This window comes from Ornithorhynchus anatinus, chromosome 8, assembly GCF_004115215.2.
Source record: "Ornithorhynchus anatinus isolate Pmale09 chromosome 8, mOrnAna1.pri.v4, whole genome shotgun sequence".
NCBI classification, from domain to species: domain Eukaryota; kingdom Metazoa; phylum Chordata; class Mammalia; order Monotremata; family Ornithorhynchidae; genus Ornithorhynchus; species Ornithorhynchus anatinus.
The window spans coordinates 9,523,747-9,541,066 of NC_041735.1; the positions used below are offsets into that span (position 1 = coordinate 9,523,747).

The window sequence follows — 17,320 nt, forward strand, 5'->3', positions numbered from 1 at the left end:
CCTTAAATTTGCAGGGTCATTTCCTATAACAAATGCTATAACAAATTTATAGGTTGAGGAGGTTTTTCAGATATTTTACTGATACACAAATATATACCTCAATTTTTATCCTAGTCTATTAAGACTATTAAGTAGTTTGCAGTTAGTGCATGAAAAGCACCTAGTTTCTAATCCCTATTCCACCACTCGCCTGCTTTGTGACCTTGGACGAGTCACTTAACTTCTCTGTACTTCAGTTACCTCATTTGCTAAATGGGGATCAAGGCTGTGAGCCCCATGTGGGCCATGGACTCTGTCTATCCTGATTAGCTTGTACCTACCCAACATTTAGGACAGTGCCTGTCACACAGTGGTTAGCACCCTCCGAAAAAAATAAACTAAGGTTACCAGTGAAATCCTAAATTTTGCCACAGTAGCAAGGGGAAACAACTCTATACTCCCATTTCAGACTCCTTAGTTTTAAGATTGTCTTCACAACCTGAGAGTTTCTGCATTATCATTTTGCACTTCAGATAACGTGATCAACCCTAATTCTCCGCCCGGGGCTCACATTCTATCCCTACGTTACAGGTGGACTTGCTTGCCCAGGCCTAGGCTCTTTTTTTGTAAGTAACATTCTTTTGCAAGTAAGTAGTCATCAGAAAGACTTCAGGAAACACCTTAAATTTAAGCCTGTATCCTAGTGGACATTTGACTATCAGCATGAAAAAGGATTTAATCTTACCCCTACTTACTACCAACACCAAGTTGTACTTGTCTAGAATCAGGAATAAATAGCCTCTAGCATCCCTTCCTGTCTTGGGATAACCTAAACAGGTCTTACTTTTCACTCTTCAGCATTTATCACGTATAGGATGTTTAGATTCTACACAGTTTAGTTCTAGGACTAGTGAGGCTTAAAAACAAAGAACGTGGGGCTGGGAGTCGGGAGACTTGAGTTCTAGTCCTAGGTCCACCCCTTGTCTACTATTAATTGCTCTCATTTGTAAAATGGAGAATTCTCCCTCCGACCATGAGCCCCATTTGGAATTATCTTTTATCCACCACCGGTACTTACATTTGGCACACAGTATTGTTTTATTGACTTTAGGCAATTTTCTGAGCTTCTCAACTGGTGGGACAGTCAAACAGATTACCTTCATCGTAACCCAAACAGAACTGGGGAAAAGAAAAGCTTCAAACAGGGGAAAAGGATTCACACCCTTCCGCCAGAAGAGACGTCATATCCCTTCAGGACCAGATGAAACTAAGCCAGTGGTTTGGGGTTGGAATTTGACACTTTCAAAAGAGAAACCCAGTAAAATCTGCACCGTGTGAAAAAGCCATCCCAAGTTTATTCAAAATGATAACAAAAATGCATCAGTAGGTACACAGACTACAAAGTTTGTCTTATACATTCACAATGCAGGAACTTGACACTAGTGATGCCTTTGGTGTTCTCTGTAACAATATCCATTTCACAGTGTAAACAGGTACTGTTGTGTTCTTACTTACAGATCCAGCAGGAAAGGCACAACTTGGCAAAAAATTGATCATAAGCAAGAATCAGGTGCAACAACATTACATAAACCATTCGTAATCTTGATCTGCAGTTCAGCTTTGGCCTTCCACTGTTGAGACTGCCTGAAGGGAGACTTCCTACAAACAGAAATCAAACTTCCCTTTCTTCAAATCCCCTCCCCTCCCCCCAAATCATCGTTCAGTCTTTAATAACATTGCTTAAATCTTTTAACTTTACACCTTATTACATGTACAGAACCAGCAGATACAAGAAAATGGAAGAGTCCTTGACCAGCTGCTCCCACAGTACATCAACATTCAGTTTAACATAGTGCATGGGAACAACTGCTTAAATTTCAGTTCAGTGGTCATATTTATAGAAAAATAGACACTACAGCTATAGAGAAAAAAAAATGAGGTAGATAACTTAAGCTTAGACTCCAGAGGATCATCTCCTCCTGCTCCTATAACCTTCATACAATACACTTTGGGTCATCATTATTCTTTGGTGCAAGTCACCAAGGAACAAAATGATTAAAGTAGGAATGCTACCGATTAACAACAAAAAAACAAAAAATACACCACACCACACAATAAGCGATTTTCGCTTTAATTACAGTTTCATGTACTTCCCGGAAAGGTTTCCCCGTGCAAAGGAAACGGGCTTCGAAATAAAACAAAAACAAAACATTGCCAAGTTTCAACAGGTCACCTGAGATACCTTGCAGAAATGTTTGGACCTAACCTCCCAAGGTAGATCCTTCCCGTGTTTTTTTTCTTTTCCTTTCAGACAAACCCATATAAAAAAGGTCCTGACGCTGGGTGTTCAAGGAAAAGAAAAATGCAAGTGGTAAGAAACCTCAGAGAGCTTAGACACTCTCCCGGCTTCCAACTGAATTGTATTTAAATAAGCAGCAGCCAAACATTACTTAAGACGCTGGGAATAAACCCAGCCAGTGGCATCCACTTGCTTTGTAGGCAGAAGTTGAAGGAATTGGGTAATTCTGCAACCAGAGTAAAAATTACATTCAAAGGGAAGGGGGAGGAGGGAGGCGAAGAGAGAAGGGGGCATGGTTCAAACCTTAAAAATGATGGCACACATTCTACAATATTTACCCGCATAAACAGTTTCCACATATTCATCAGTACATAGAGATTTCCATTACCATTAGTGGTTGTCTCAAATTTTCATGCAAAAACTCCACCTTTAAAAGGAGGTGAAGTGGCCATTCTTTAGCTTGTGTTAAGGCTGTACATAGTTTTAAGTCATAACAAAGCTACTTTGCAAGACCCGCATCTTTCCAAATAGGACTCCTATTTATTTATTTTTTTGCAAAGCAACATCATGATTGTAGAGCTGTCCAAGAGTAGATGACAACCATAAAACCATTTGCACATCGTAAGGGAAAAAAATATATATATATATAATCTTGTAGCAAAGTGTGACAAAAAAAAAAAAAAGATATGTATGTTGGCTCTGCATTTCACCTTTGGGTTTGTTTTAGCTGACTGCGATTTTGTTTTCTTCTATGAAGTGAGGGAATTGGTGTTTTGGCACATTGTCAGTTGCTCCAGTTTTCTCTATTTCAGAGCTCATTCCGGACTGGGACCCATCTATTTTGGAGACCGAAGCACTATTCATTACGGAACCACCTCCGATGGAAACCGGAAGGGTAGGGATACCACCGCTCTGGATCACGGAGATCTCATTAGTCTTCATTGCTAAGCCATTGCTCAGCACTGCTGCATACTGGTTCCATACTGTAGGATCTAGATTCACCGACGGAGGAACTATATCCTTTGGGAATATCTCAGATGCCTTCTTAGGATCATTTCCAAGGAGAGCCATGGTATTATCGATAGACAATCTTCGTCCACGGCGGGCAGAGTTATTCCACATGTGAGTCCCAACGTGGACCTATTAAAATAGAGGGGGGCAAAAAACAAAATACACAGGCAAAAATTTGAGTTCTCACGACGTTTCCAGAGCAATTAGAATTTTTTCACCGACCCTAAGTCAGACCTTGACTTTGGCACAAGTCTTCGATCAAAATTAAGGGTCGCAGATGTTTATCTACCCATTCTGTTGCAAGAGCATCCCCTGCATGACTGAAATGTCCAGGTGTTTTCAATCAAACGTAATTTAATGAGTGCTTACTGTGTACAGCACCGTTCTAGGAGCTTGGGAGAGTACAATATAGCAGAGCTGGTAGACACGTTCCCTGCCCACGATGAGCTTACGCTGCCAGACTGTGAGCAAGTGAACAATTCTACCGCGCTCTTCCAAGCACTTGGTGGAAAAGCACTCCAATACTACCGAATTCACTCACCTTCAAGTTTCCCTTGGTCGTAAATGCTCTCCCGCAAATGGTACACGCAAACGGCTTCTCACCGGTGTGCGTCCGTTCGTGGATCTGGAGGGCGCTGGCCGAAGAGAAGTTCTTTCCGCACGTAGTGCAGATGTGCTGTTTCGCCGTACGCCGTGGAGGGGGTGCCAGCAGAGGTGGGACTCCAGGGGAGAGGGCAGGCGGTCCAATGAACTGGCTACTGCCCAAAGGGCGCTCACCGGGGACTTCCACCTTTATCAGTGCGGGAGGAGCTCTGACAAAAGTAGCAGGAATACTACTCCGTCCTAGATGGAAATTCCCCGACATGTTATTACCGGAGGCTTAACTCTGTTCGATCCCAACACCCACAACCTCCACAGTACCCCTGAAATAAACTAATGAAATGGAACGGGTTAGTAAGTCAGCCACACTGTACCTCCGTGAGACCTTTTTCTAGACAGTGTGTTCGTCTAGGCTTGGCTTACACTTTCTAAAGGGGTTTGGAAGATTAGTGCGTTTAAATGGGGAATGTCTACGTTTCCTCCGACATTCTGACCCAATAGGCAGTGTTTCTAAAGAGGTCTGGGGCTGGCGGGGGGGCAGGGGAAGGTACAACCACCCTCAGGAACATTTTGTCCAGAAGGGAATTACTTACCATACTCGCCATTTGCAAAATTTAACCCGGGTTCTTCTTTGATTATCTTTCGGCCAATATTGCCATAGGTCAGATCCAGAGCTCCGTCCCCTTCGACTTCTGGCGGATTGTTCTCAGGACCATCAGTTTTACTTCCAGTGTCATCTTGATTGTTAAAGCCGGGCGACTTGGACCTAATGCTTTCCGACTGGCTGTTGGCCGGAGAGAGCGCTTGGAACAGAACGGATTCCGAGGCCTCGGGACTCCTGCCATTCTGGTACTCTTGATCTCCCGTCACCGAGGAGGAGTCGTTCGTCAAGCCGTCGCTCTCCGCGGAGCCATTTTCACTGGACCTGAGGCTGCTCTGGCGTTGCAGGCCCAGCGAGGGGGTAGCCGCTTTCACCTGGGGGTCCAGTGCAGCGATACCGGAGAAGGCCAGAGACTCCGACTGCCCGTCGGGAAAAGGAGTTGGTGGTTTGGATGAGCTGCTGGGGGCATCTTGGGAGTCGAAGTCATCCATATCTATGCTTTCTATGGTTTCGTCGGGAAAGCCGGTACCGGTATCCCCGTTTTTCTCACTGGCCGCCGTGGGTTCCAGATCGGCCTGATCGCCGGCGCTCTCGGGCATGGGCGTATTGGGGATCTGCCCCCCCATGTGCATGCGGATATGCTGCTGCAATATCACCGCATTGGTAAACTTCTTCTGGCAGATGGGGCAGGAATGCTGCATCTTTAAGGGGGTGTTAGCCCGGTGGACGCCATAGTGAGTCTTAAGATTGCCCTTGGTGGAGAAGGCCCGGCCGCAGATCTTGCACTTGAACGGCCTCTCGCCCGTGTGAGTGCGGTAATGCATTTTCAGGGAGCTCTGACAACTCAGCACCCGGTGACAGATCAAGCACTCGTTGGGGTCGGTGGTGGACTTGTCGATGTTCTCCACCAGCTGCTGGAGCTTCAGGGTCTCGGAGCCCTGGTCGCTGCTTCCGCTCCCCTGGAAGCCGCCCGCGTGGCCGGCGGCCTGCGGGGAGCTGGCGTTCTGGTCCGCCCCGGACGACGAGGAGCCCCCTTCGCTCCCCGGGGAGGGTCGGGGTTGCGGGTCGTTGGGTAAGGCTCCGCCCAGGGGGTCCCTGAGGCCACTCAGGGCGGAGAGGTTCGGAGGCAAGCCGACGGAGGTCGGCACCGGAGTCGAGACGGGCTTGCTATCCACGATCAGGTTGGACTCATCCAGGGGCACGGACATCCCAAAAGGGATGCCGCTGCTGGTGGGCACGTTATCCAGATGCTCCGGGACCGGGTACGGATTCATCTTGATCTGGGGGTACTTGTCCCGGTGGCGCTGAAAGTGAACCTTCAGATTCCCCTTGGTGGTAAAGCGGTTGCCGCAGATGTTGCACTTGTAGGGCCTCTCCCCGGTGTGGGAGCGGAGGTGGATCTGCAGGGCGCTGTCGTTGCCGAAGACTTTGCCGCAGAACTTGCACTTGTGCTTGAAGAAGGGCTCCTCGGAGCTGGGCTTGCTCTCTGACACGCTGATGTTGGGGGGCTTGCCTTTGCCTTTCTTGGAGGGGTCGAGCACGGACGAGACGGGAGAGAACGGGTTCTGGAAGAGGACCGATCCGGACGACTGAGGTAGTAAAGGGTTCGGAAGGCGAGAGATGGGATTGGCTAGGCCCCTGTTGCCGTCCGGCTTTAGGGAAAAAGACGACAGCCCAGGGGCAACGGAACCAGTAGCCGGGATCCCGAGGGTCGCGTGAGGTAGCTTGCCTTGTTTCAAGGATTCCAGCGACAGACTCTGGCTTCCGGCTTTCTGGCCGATCAAGGCCACGGCAGCCGAGAGCTGCTGGGACATGTGAGCACCCAGAGTTTTCAGTGGGTCAGCAGCAGTGGCGATGGCGGGGTGGAGGGCGTGAGGGGCCATCATGGCGATCTGGATCCGGATCTGCTCCGTGAGTTGGATCTGCTGAAGCTGCTGCTGCTGTAGACACACGAGCTGTTCGAGGATCATCGGGATGGCGCCGAGGCCCGGGGCCGACGAGGCCACGGCATCCGAGCTGCGCTGATTCACGGCCACCTTGGTGCCCCTCAGCGTCTGCAGAGTCACGTTAGTGTTGGGTACTTTGCCTTTCGGTAAATAGCTTATCCCGTGGGCCGCCGTGGCGGCGGCCGGCTCGGTTTTTAAATACACCCCCGCCTCCACGCCGGTCTTCTCCTTTTTCTCCACAGAACCAGTGCAACCCTTTGCCTGACTGTCCTTATTGCTTTGCTCTTCCAGCTGCTCCAGGGGGAAACCCTCCGAAGGGGCAGCTTCCGGGAAGGCTTCCGGGGGGATCGCTCCCTCGGGGTCATTCATGATCAGCACGGGGGCAGTTTTAGTGCAATTTTTCTTGTGTTCCAGGAACTCTGAGAGGTTGAAGAACTCCGCGCAGCATTTCTCACAGATACTGGTTTCTTCCGTCCGGCATCTCTTCGCTCTCACTTCGCCCCCATCCCCAGGACAGTTTGGAGGACCGCCTACGGAGACAGAGAGATATTAACCAGAGAGAGTGGGGGTGGGGGGAAAATCCACCAAGCCAGCAATTCAAAAAATACAGTAATAATTTAGTGGTAGAGGGGCATGGGAAGTTCCCCACCTTCGACTCTTGTGACACCGGGAAGGGTCTGATGGGTCTTCATCTGCTGGCCCTAAAACCCAAGTTGAAAACTTGGATTTAACCCATTTTGACCACACCAACTCCCTCTACTTGCTTAATCAGAAGACCCGATATTCCCAGCTTCTCCAAGTCTTCTTCCTCCCTCCACTTTCTGTTTAGGAACACAACAACTCAAAAGGATTTCCCTTTGCAGTTAATCCTTAGCTGGTTTTCTGGGCCAGAAACACCAAGATAAAGTGGGACCATGCCACAGACCTGAGCCAAACAGCCAAGAGGGACTAGGTGAGTGTTCTCTGGGAGCAGGAGAGGGACCCAAAGCGTGTCAAGAGTTGTAGAGCAGCGAGCCTGTTAGGATCCAGGCCGCTTGTAAGGAATATAGGTTCGGCATGTAAACCTTAAAAAGTTAACCGAAGCAGCAGAACAATTGCCCAGACCTTAAGACATCGTTCCAATTTTCACCCAATAGTTTGCAAGGGGAGACTATCTGGCAGACCTTCAAGTTCCACTGTACATGCTTCATGGAGGAGTTTAATAGGCCCATTCACCCCTAATTTTCAGCCCATGGAGGAAGGTCAGGCAAGGCCAAAGAATTTGGTCACATAGCTGGGCTGGAACGTGGTTACGCTATGACAGTAGAGTTTGGATTACTCTCAGGAAATCACATCAGTGACTACCCCTGAAATGAGGAGTGTTAAGGTTTGGCCTCCATCCCGGCAGATCCATTCTTTAAATCAATCACTATCTGATTTAGAACAACGCTCCTGTACTCTAGTAGAGTACAATACAGCAGTTGATAGATTATTTTCCCTGCCCGCAAAGATCGAGTCTATCCAACTGCACTCTCCCACACGCTCAGTAAAGTGTTCAATAAATGCTATCAACTGATTGATCGAGGGAATTTTCAAGTGACAGGGGTCGGCAGCGATAGGACAGGGCCCCAAGATAATTGTGAAGATTGCTGAGGGGAGGAAAATGGGGTAAGAGAGGAAGATTTAGGGAAGGGCCTTAGCTAGAGAAAACCTAGGTCCCCAGCCACCCTGCTGCTTCTGTTCAAAACTTCTCAGCCCTTCTGCCCAACCCCAGCCACTGGGATCATCCTTAGGAAGAGGGCAGGTCGGAATGACAGTTCCCACACCTTAGCGGTGGTGAAGGGAGGGCGGCCTATTAATCCACTAAAACAGGCTCAGAGACCAGATTTCTCCCTTATTATTCCAAGCATTGCAGCCTTCAGGACCTGGGTGGTCATTCACCACTGCCCTTGAAGGCCATGCACCACACACTTCCCGTGATCTGCCTGGTTCCCCAAGGAGGTCTGGTACAGGAAAGGGAGAATATCAGCCAAGTGCAGATATATATACACTTATTCTACTCTGCCTTGACTTTCGCATCTGTCTCCTCGCTGGCCTCCCTGCCTCCTTTCTCTCCCCACTTCAATCAATACTTCGCTCTGTAGCACAGATCATTTTAAAAACAAAAACAAGAAAACCAGTCCATGTCTCACAACTTGTCAAGAGCCTCCAGCGGTTGCCCATGCTCCTCTGCATCATTCAAAAACTCCTTACCATCGGCTTTAAAGCCCTCAGCTTGCCCTCTCTTAGTTCACCGGATCTACTACAGCCCAACCCCCACACACAGCTTCTCACTGTGCACCGATTTCATAACTGACCCCTTTCCCATATCCTCCCTCTGACCTGGAATTTCCTCCCCGTCCATATATGCCGCATGACCATTCTCCCCACCTTCAAACCCTTAAGGCCAAATCTCCAAGAGGCTCTCCTCGATTAGATGCTCTTCTCCCCGGCTTCCTCTCCCTTCTAAATCGTCTAGGCACTTGGATCTGACCTTTGGAAATTTGGTATTCACCCCACAGCACCTGTATTCATATCCACATATTATTATAAGTTATTTATCTACATTAGTGTGTCTCCCCCTGTAGACTGTAAGCTCATTGTGGGCAGGAAGCATATCTTTCCACCCTGTTGCATTCTCCCAAACATTCAGTACAGTGCTTGGTACACATTAAGTGCTCAAAAGCACTAGAGAACTACAGAAATACTCTGGGCATCACTCCCCTCCTCAAAAATCTCCACTGGTTGCCTATCAACCTTCGCATGAAAAAAAAAAAAAACCAACAACAAAGCTCCTCACTCTTGGGTTCAAAGCTCTCCATCACCTGGCCCCCTCCTACCTCACCTCCCTTCTCTCCTTCTACAGCCCACCCCATACACTCCACTCCTCTGGCGCTATCCTCCTCAGTGTCTCGTTCTCGCCCCTCCTTCCGTCGACCCCTGGCCCACGTCCTACCACTGACCTGGAATACCATCCCTCCTTACATCTGCCCAACTAACTCTCTTCCCCTCTTCAAAGCCCTATTGAGAGCTCACCTCCTCCAGGAGGCCTTCCCAGGCTGAGCCCTCCCTTTCCCTCTGCCCATCCTCCCCTCCCCATTCCCCCTACTCCCTCCCTCTCTGCTCTATCCCCTTTCCCTCCCCCACAATACTTGTTTATATTTGTATATCCTTATTACTCCATTTATTTTATTAATGATGTGTACATATCTACGATTCTATTTATCTTGATGGTATTGATGCCTGACTACTTGTTTTCTTTTGTTGTCTGTCTTGCCCCTCATAGACTCTGAGCCAGTTGTTGGGCAGGGATCGTCTCTGTTGCCGAACTGTACATTCCAAGCCCTTAATATAGTGCCCTGCACACAGTAAGCCCTCAGTAAATACGATTTAATGAATGAATGAATGCAATACCACTGATGGTGATGGGTCATGCTGCAGCACTAGGTTCTTCCAAGTGATCAAGGTGATTTCCACCTCTTCCTAGCACTTTAAAGGTCTATATTTTCGAAGGTTGTTTTCCTAGTCCAACCCACCCAACCCTGCTTCAAAAAGTACATTTGGATGCACACTGGGTGCAGGGAAAAAAAAAAGTCCTAGCACCTAACACTGACTACCCACTTACTATTACATCCTGATAATAACGACGGTATTTGTTAAGCACTTATTAGGTGGGGGTAGATACAAGATAATCACATCAGACAGTCCCCATCCCACATGGGGCTCAGAGTCTAAAGGGACTAAAAACCATTATCGGCAGCACAAGACTTACCCATCTTTAAAATGTTAAGTTCTCTTGTGCACAAAGCAAACCCACCCAGCATGTCTACATCCAGAAGCACCTCTGTCCAAATACTGTAACAGTATTTGCCAAGTAGCAAAAGGCCCTGTAAGAACAATTGCTTATGCACTTAAGTTCACCCCTTAAAAAAAAAAATCTTCAGAAGGATTGAGCTTCCACTGTTTTCCATCTCTCCACTCCCGAATTTCAGGAATGTTATCTCTCAGCATCTAGTTATCCAATAAGTTAGAAGAATGCAGTAAACCCAGCAGGGGTTTTAGATTCAATCACTGCCAAATGGATAGAAAATACCCTATTGTATAAGTTGAGGTGGTCTTATGGGATCACAATCGCTGAAATTGTCAAGAAATTCACAAAACTACCTTAATGCACAAGAATTGTGCTTATCTAATTCAATTTGAGCCCTTAATTTAGAATCAAATGAATAGGTTGTTTCATTCAATCTTTCCAAGAAGTGATCACAACTATTAAGGTTTGCTCAACACAAGTAGAAATGCTAAAACAGTCTCCAAGAGACTGCTGAAGCCATAAGTTAGTTTTAAAAAAGTCATACCACGGATATATGTTTTCTTTTTTTTAAAAAAAGTATATAAATCAATGTAATCCTGCTTTATCTAATCAATTTAAAATTTAAAGTTTGGCTACTCAAACTTACAGAGATTGGAAGATGACAAACGAAAACTATTGATCTATGTCAACGCTTGCACGGAAATGGAGGAATTGGAAAAGTTACTGAGGATTCTGGGCTGTGTCAACATTTGCCAAAAGAATGAAGTCAGAGCAATTTACAAAAATGGAGGTGCCTAGTTGTCTTAGAATGTCTCTGTATTCCCTCTGGCACGATAAGGCTAAGGAAGGGGCTTTAGGACTAGGCTTTAGGTTAGAGAACGTTCCGAGGAGCCACCTTAAATATTTGAAATGTCCCGCTGGGACAGAGGAACATTTGGTCAGGTACAAATAATAATAATGTTGGTATCTGTTAAGCGCTTAGTAGGTGCCAAGCACTGTTCTAAGCGCTGGCATAGATACAAGGTAATCAGGTGGTCCCACGTAGAGCTCACAGTCTTCATCCTTATTTTACAGATGAGGCAACTGAGGCACCGAGAAGTCAAGTGACTTGCCCAAGGTCTCACAGCTGACAAGGGGCGGAGCAGGGATTAGATCCCACGACCTCTGACAAGCCCGGGCTCTTTCCACTAAGCCACTCTGCTTCTCAAATGCCAGAAGTCTATGAAATTACACAGAAAATATTAAGGAGTGATTGTTTTAGGTAAGTCACGTTACTCATGTCACTGAGGGGTTCTCCTCCCTCGCCCCACCACGAACCACAAAACTGAAATAAAGAGCTCTGTGTAGGAAAGCTTACAGGCCCACGCGTAAGTAAACTACCGCAATGGCCGCTTTGCCACTCAAATTATAAATACCCTACGAAATTATTAGAATCCTTGCTCCAAAGTCTGCTCTCATCCAGACTTTTCCCTCATCTGTCAGGAGTTGCAATCTGCTGAAAAAGGTAAGGCACCAGGTAAAGCCTGGCCTGACAAATAAGGCCCAAGATGGAGATCTACAGAAACCACTTTTTACTCCCACTCATTTCCACTACCAAGTCCTCTGACCAATAACAAGGACGTTCCAGACCCACGGTCCACACCGTACCAGTGTTTAAGACCCCAGCTAAACGGTACAGACCCTGCTGCCGAGGTCAATTGCCCGAGAGTCCTAATTGTAAGCTTGACATCAACTTGCCACCCACAACAGGCAGGAGGTGGCAAAGGTTAGAGCAGCAACTCTGTCAAATGTTGCACGTGGCAGGGGTCTGCTTAAAAGGCTGGATCCAAAACATCAATATAGTGTTTCACCGACATGGAGTGGGTGTGAAGGGGAAGAAGTCGGGTATCTTTTCCCTTAGTAAGTGAGGGCTTTTCCACTGCTTAACTTGAAGATTTAAGTGCTACGGATCCTAAAATTAGCCAGTGAAACGACCAACTTATCTTTTCAGCGCCCGCGCAACGTTCCTCGTGCAAGGAGGAGCCGGCGTGAATCGGTAGCGCCAATCTTTCTATATTAAAAGGAACTCAAACACAGTGACCTACTTTATTTAATAACGCATGCTTCGTCCTTCACCTAATCTGCATTCAGTCAGCAAAAGGCAGCTTCCACTACATTTTTGCGACCGCGTCCTACTTAAAGCTTCGCAATCCAGCATGGGCAACAGTGAGCTCTCCCTCTCTTCTGGAAACAACTTTTTCTAGTACTAAGGCAAAGCAGTAGTCGTTTTTGAATATCTGGAAAGGGAAAGAAACTGAGTTACCATATGCTGTATTTAAAAAAAAACACAAAACCCAAAAACAGGAATTCTAGACTTTAATGGTTGTAATCCAGTTCCTGCACAATGGGCATTTTAAACCCTTTTGAGAAAATGCTAATTTTCAGTATGTAGCATTATTCTCAAGTGACCACCTGCTGATTTTTTGATCTGTTAATTGATTGCCGCGTTAGCAGTACCATTTTCCTCCCAAAAACGACATTGTCTTCTGAGGTGGGTCTCAAATTACTTTGCAAATTAGATTGGCCCACTGGTTCAAAAATGCTGCCCCTTGCTTAATCGTAAATACACTCTAAGAGGGAGAATTAATGTTTATTGTTTGGAAAACAGTCTTTTGTTCTGCTTTCGGCCTTGGGTGGAGAGGTAGGGAAAGAAGATTAAGTTTAAAACTGATTTTCTGCATTGGATGGCTAATGCTTTCAAAACAGAGATCATAGGATAAAAAAAAAAAAAAAACAACAACCCAACAAATTCCATCTGGAAGAGAAAGCCTTTCTCCATTGGAACTGAGCCTTAAACTCCCACCCACCGCTTCTGATAGCGATCACAAACAGAGGCTGATAGATGGCTGTTATGCTTTCTGCCTGGCTCTCAGGGGCTTCTCTACTCGCCTGGGCGCTCCACTCCTTCGGTGACGGGGCAGGCTTTATTTTGCAGGAAGGGGATTTGGAGTGGAGCTCTGAAAGGGGGTGAGGGGCCGCGGGATTTGCGGCTGAAGGCCCAACACCATCCCCCCTAACCCGCAAAAACACAGAGGTGGCAAAGTTACCTGCCTCCCACCCTGAGAATCTTCCCCTCCAAGGAGGCTTAAGATTGCGCACCCAGAAGCCGCCTCTAGGTGGCGCTAAGAGGCAGTTTAATTTTCTTCTCTTCCACCCATCTTTCCCCTGGTCCTTTTATTATTATTATTATTATTAATAATAATAACGGTGCTATTTATTAAGCGCTTACTCTGTGCAGAGCACTGTTCTAAGCGCTGGGAGAGATACAGCGCAGAGATCCCTGCCCTGCCACTTGTCAGCTGCGCGACTGTGGGCAAGTCACTTCACTTCTCGGTGCCTCAGTTCCCTCATCTGTAAAATGGGGATGAAGACTGTGAGCCTCACGTGGAGCAATCTGATTACCCTGCTTCTACCTCAGCGCTTAGAACAGTGCTCGGCCCATAGTAAGCGCTTAACAAATACCAACATTATTATAATACAGAGAGAAGCAGCGTGGCTCAGTGGAAAGAGCCCGGGCTTTGGAGTCAGAGGTCATGGGTTCGAATCCCGGGCTCTGCCACTTGTCAGCTGGGTGACTGGGCAAGTCGCTTAACTTCTCTGTGCCTCAGTTACCTCATCTCTAAAACGGGATTAAGACCGTGAGCCCCACGTGGGACAACTTGATTCCCCTGTGTCTACCCCAGCGCCTAGAACAGTGCTCCGCACAGAGTAAGCGCTTAACAAATACCAACATTATTATTACAGGGTCATCAGGTTGTCCCACGTGACGTCATGGGTTCGAATCCCGGCTCTGCCGCTTGTCAGCTGGGTGACTGTGGGCAGGTCGCTTCACTTCTCTGGGCCTCAGTGACCTCATCTGTAAAATGGGGATTAAGACTGAGCCTCACGCGGAACCACCTGATCACCCTGTATATCCCAGCGCTTAGAACAGTGCTCTGCGCATAGTAAGCGCTTAACCAATACCAACATCATTATTATCCCCTTTTTAGAGAAGCAGCGTGGCTCGGTGGAGGGAGCCCGGACTGGTCGTGGGTTCGAATGCCGCTTCTGCCACTTGTCAGCTGGGCGACTGTGGGCAAGTCACTGAACTTCTGTGCGCCTCAGTGACCCCATCTGTAACCGTGAGCCTCCCTTGGGCCAACCTGATGACCCTGAATCTCCCTTAGCGCTTAGAACAGCGCTCTGCACGGAGGAAGGGCTCAACAGACACCAACATCATTATTTTACAGATGAGGCCCAGAGAAGCGAAGTGACTCGGCCCCACCGTCACCCAGCTGACAAGCGGCGGGGCCGGGATTCGAACCCAGGACCCCCGACTCCCCCACCGAGCCACGCCGCTGCTTCTTCTCGGGGATGCCACGAAAAGAAACGCTGGGGGATAGAGATACCGTCACCAAAGCCAAACTAATTGAGAGCAACGGGGGTGGGAGCCTTCGGAGTTTCTTAGGAAAATAGGAAAGGAGAGGAGAAAAGCCGCGCCAAGCGTTTGCGCCTAAGACTAAATATAGAGATTTACAAGTCAGGTATCTCGCACAGGGGGTGGATAAGCAAGCAGAAGCGACTTTCCCCTCCTTCTCGGCCTCCCCCCCAAAGGGCCGGGCCTTAACCCTTTTGTTTCTGGCGGGCCCCCGGAGGTGGATGGCGGAGCACTGGGCAGCGATTTCCACTGGAATCATCACCTCCCACCCCCTCCAGGCCACCCCAACCTAACCATATGCACAAAGGAAAAACAGTCATGCATTAAACATGGCATTTATTGCCTTCTGGCCGGCTCCGTTTCTCCCGTCCCCGTGACTCGGATTCAACCATCGCACATTTGGTCCCAAAGAGAAAGATCCGAAACTCTTCACTTTGGAAGAAAAAAAAACAAAACTCTTTCCAGTTTGGACAGGAGTGGCGACGAGTTCGGGGCCGGGGGGAGGGTCTCCTCCTCCTCCTCCCCCCACCCCCCCAAATTGTTGTTTTTAAATCCCCAATTTAGCCCCGGGGAGGGTGTGGTCGCCACACGAACGACTACTTCGGGCGGCTTCTTTTCCCCCCTCTTTCGAATTCGAGTTTAAATGGGGCGATGCAATGATTTCCAATTTCGACTCCGTGTGGAGTTCAGAGGCAGGGGCTTTGGGGTTGGCGGCCGCGCAGCGGGATGGGAAGATGTAGACGGGACCGGCCACCTCCCCCAAATCGACATCGCGCTTTAAAGTTGGAGATTTACCCAACATCCCGGACTTGAAGCTTTTAAAAGCCTTTCCCAACAACTCTCTCCACCAACCCCCCCCCCCCAAAAGCCATCCCTTGAACCGGAGGGTCCCACCCTCCCCTTTTTTTGGTAGTGGGGCATCTTTCAGCAAAGAGGGGGTCGTTGAACCTCTCCCAGAGCCTCTGAGGGACCACTTTCCACCTTTTCCTCTCGGGCGTGGGGTCCTTTGCAGGTATCCCACCCACCCCACCGATTCTGCCCATCCCACTCCTCCTCCCCTCTCCCGTGACCCCCTTCAAAAACATGTGCTCGGACACTAGGTGACCCCTCTCCCTCCACCCCCCGACCTCCCCATCCTTCTCACCGAGGGCTGGGGTGGGGGGAAGAGGCTGGCCAGAGGTCTCAACCCTCCCTCCCTTAAAAACCCGCAAGAAGACACGGGTCCAGCGGCGAGATTTCCCCCCCCCCACCCCTTCCCCGACCGCCCGGACCCCCTTAGGTCACCACGGTTATTTTGGGAAGTGGGAAATCAAAGATGGCTGGAGGTCAGGCTACAAAAGGTGCAGGGCCACGGAGAAGGCCAACAAAAATAGCCAAAGGAAAAAAGGAAAAAAGAGACCGAAAGAGACACGGAGAGAAAGAGATAGAAACCCCCCTCTGCTCGCTCTTTTGCCCCTCCGGTCCAACAGGGCAAGGACTGGCCTGTTCACCCGCAAAGCCATCAAGACTTGCCCAATTGAAGGGTGGGGGGTGGGGAGGGGGGGGGTCCCCCAACTTTCTCCGGCTGGGGGAGCGGGGTGTTGTCGCGTCCCCGGCCGCAAGCAACAGATCGCATCCCTTCTCCCTCTCTCCGCCCCCACCCCATCCCCTCTGCCTTCCCTTCCTCCTCCCACCCCCCCCCGGACCCACACGAGGCGAGGAGCGACACCCCCTCTTTCTCCCACGCTCTCCCTCCCCGAGGAGAACCGGTCCCCTCTCCGGCTCGGCCACAAGATGCCACTTCTCCTCCGATAGCCGCCTCCTCCCGGACCTCCCAAAGGAGCCCGACCGGCCGACGAAGGAGGGCAAAGGGAGGGGAGGCTTCCCTCCCTGCGGGATCCCCGCCGGATGGGAATTCCGAGGGGTCCCGATCCCGGGAAGAGGGCGAGCGGCAGGGAGCAGAAAGTCACCGTGCGTGTCCGTGTCCCCCCCACCCCCCCGAAAAGGGGAGAGGAGCCGGTCCTGCCAGGTCCTCTCTCCAACCCCGTCCATCCCTGGAAGTTTTTCCCCCAGACGGGTGGATTTCCCCTCCGCCATCCATCCTCCCCCCTTACCGTGTTCCGCAGCGGCGGCGTTGGCCGCGGCCCCGTCCGGGAGCGGCTCCTCCGAGTTGATGTGCTGGGGCTTGGCCTGCTTGCGTCTCGACATGGTGCCAGCATCGGGAGCGAAATAGGAGCAATTATTTCCCCCTTCACAACAAATTCCTAGAGTTGGGAAATTACCCCCTTCGGCCGGACCGCGCATGTCAGAGTAATTATGATTATCAATAATGCATTGCGATTTATCATGAGCCCCGACAGCTGATTGGCCTGGGTCCAAGAGCTCCCAGATTATTTAAATCAGGCCTCATCGATCCGGCCGGGGAGGGGGATTGTGGGCTTTGTAGTCCCGATCCCGGCCGCGGCTCCGGCCACGTGACGGAGGCGGGGGAGGGGGGGGGGCGGCCGGGGAGGCCAGCTCATTAGCATGCGCGCGCCGATTGGCCGCTCCAAACGCGGGGGGGGGGACGCCCCGACCAATCAGAGCCTTAGTTCATTGTATCGGTTGGCGGATTCCCTAG

At 49.5% G+C, this 17,320-nt stretch overlaps 1 protein-coding gene across 3 annotated transcripts; it reads right to left on the bottom strand.

Annotated features, from left to right (window-relative positions):
• Positions 1 to 1,309: 1,309 nt before the first annotated feature.
• Positions 1,310 to 17,113, bottom strand: SALL4 (spalt like transcription factor 4). Of its 3 annotated transcripts, none has more exons than XM_001508776.5 (4): positions 16,815 to 17,113; positions 4,483 to 6,966; positions 3,831 to 4,132; positions 1,310 to 3,418 (listed from the first exon to the last, which is right to left on the bottom strand). In XM_001508776.5, exons 1-4 carry the CDS (start codon positions 17,002 to 17,004, stop codon positions 3,002 to 3,004), a joined length of 3,393 nt encoding a protein of 1,130 aa, XP_001508826.3. In that variant the 5' UTR covers positions 17,005 to 17,113; the 3' UTR covers positions 1,310 to 3,001. The 3 variants fall into 3 exon arrangements, with proteins under 3 accessions (XP_001508826.3, XP_028926942.1, XP_007669587.2); XM_029071109.2 differs by lacking the exon at positions 16,815 to 17,113 and adding an exon at positions 7,086 to 8,614; XM_007671397.4 differs by having other exon boundaries at positions 3,336 to 3,418; positions 3,893 to 4,132.
• Between the last annotated feature and the right edge of the window lie 207 nt (positions 17,114 to 17,320).

Excerpts from the sequence above, each read along its gene's own strand:
- SALL4 (XM_001508776.5), bottom strand. The coding sequence starts at position 17,004 with ATGCGCGGTCCGGCCGAAGGGGGTAATTTCCCAACTCTAGGAATTTGT. Across the intron at positions 4,133-4,482 it reads TTTTGCAAATGGCGAGTATG|GACGGAGTAGTATTCCTGCT; the intron begins GTAAGTAATTCC and ends ATTTCCATCTAG. Across the intron at positions 3,419-3,830 it reads CGACCAAGGGAAACTTGAAG|GTCCACGTTGGGACTCACAT; the intron begins GTGAGTGAATTC and ends CTATTTTAATAG.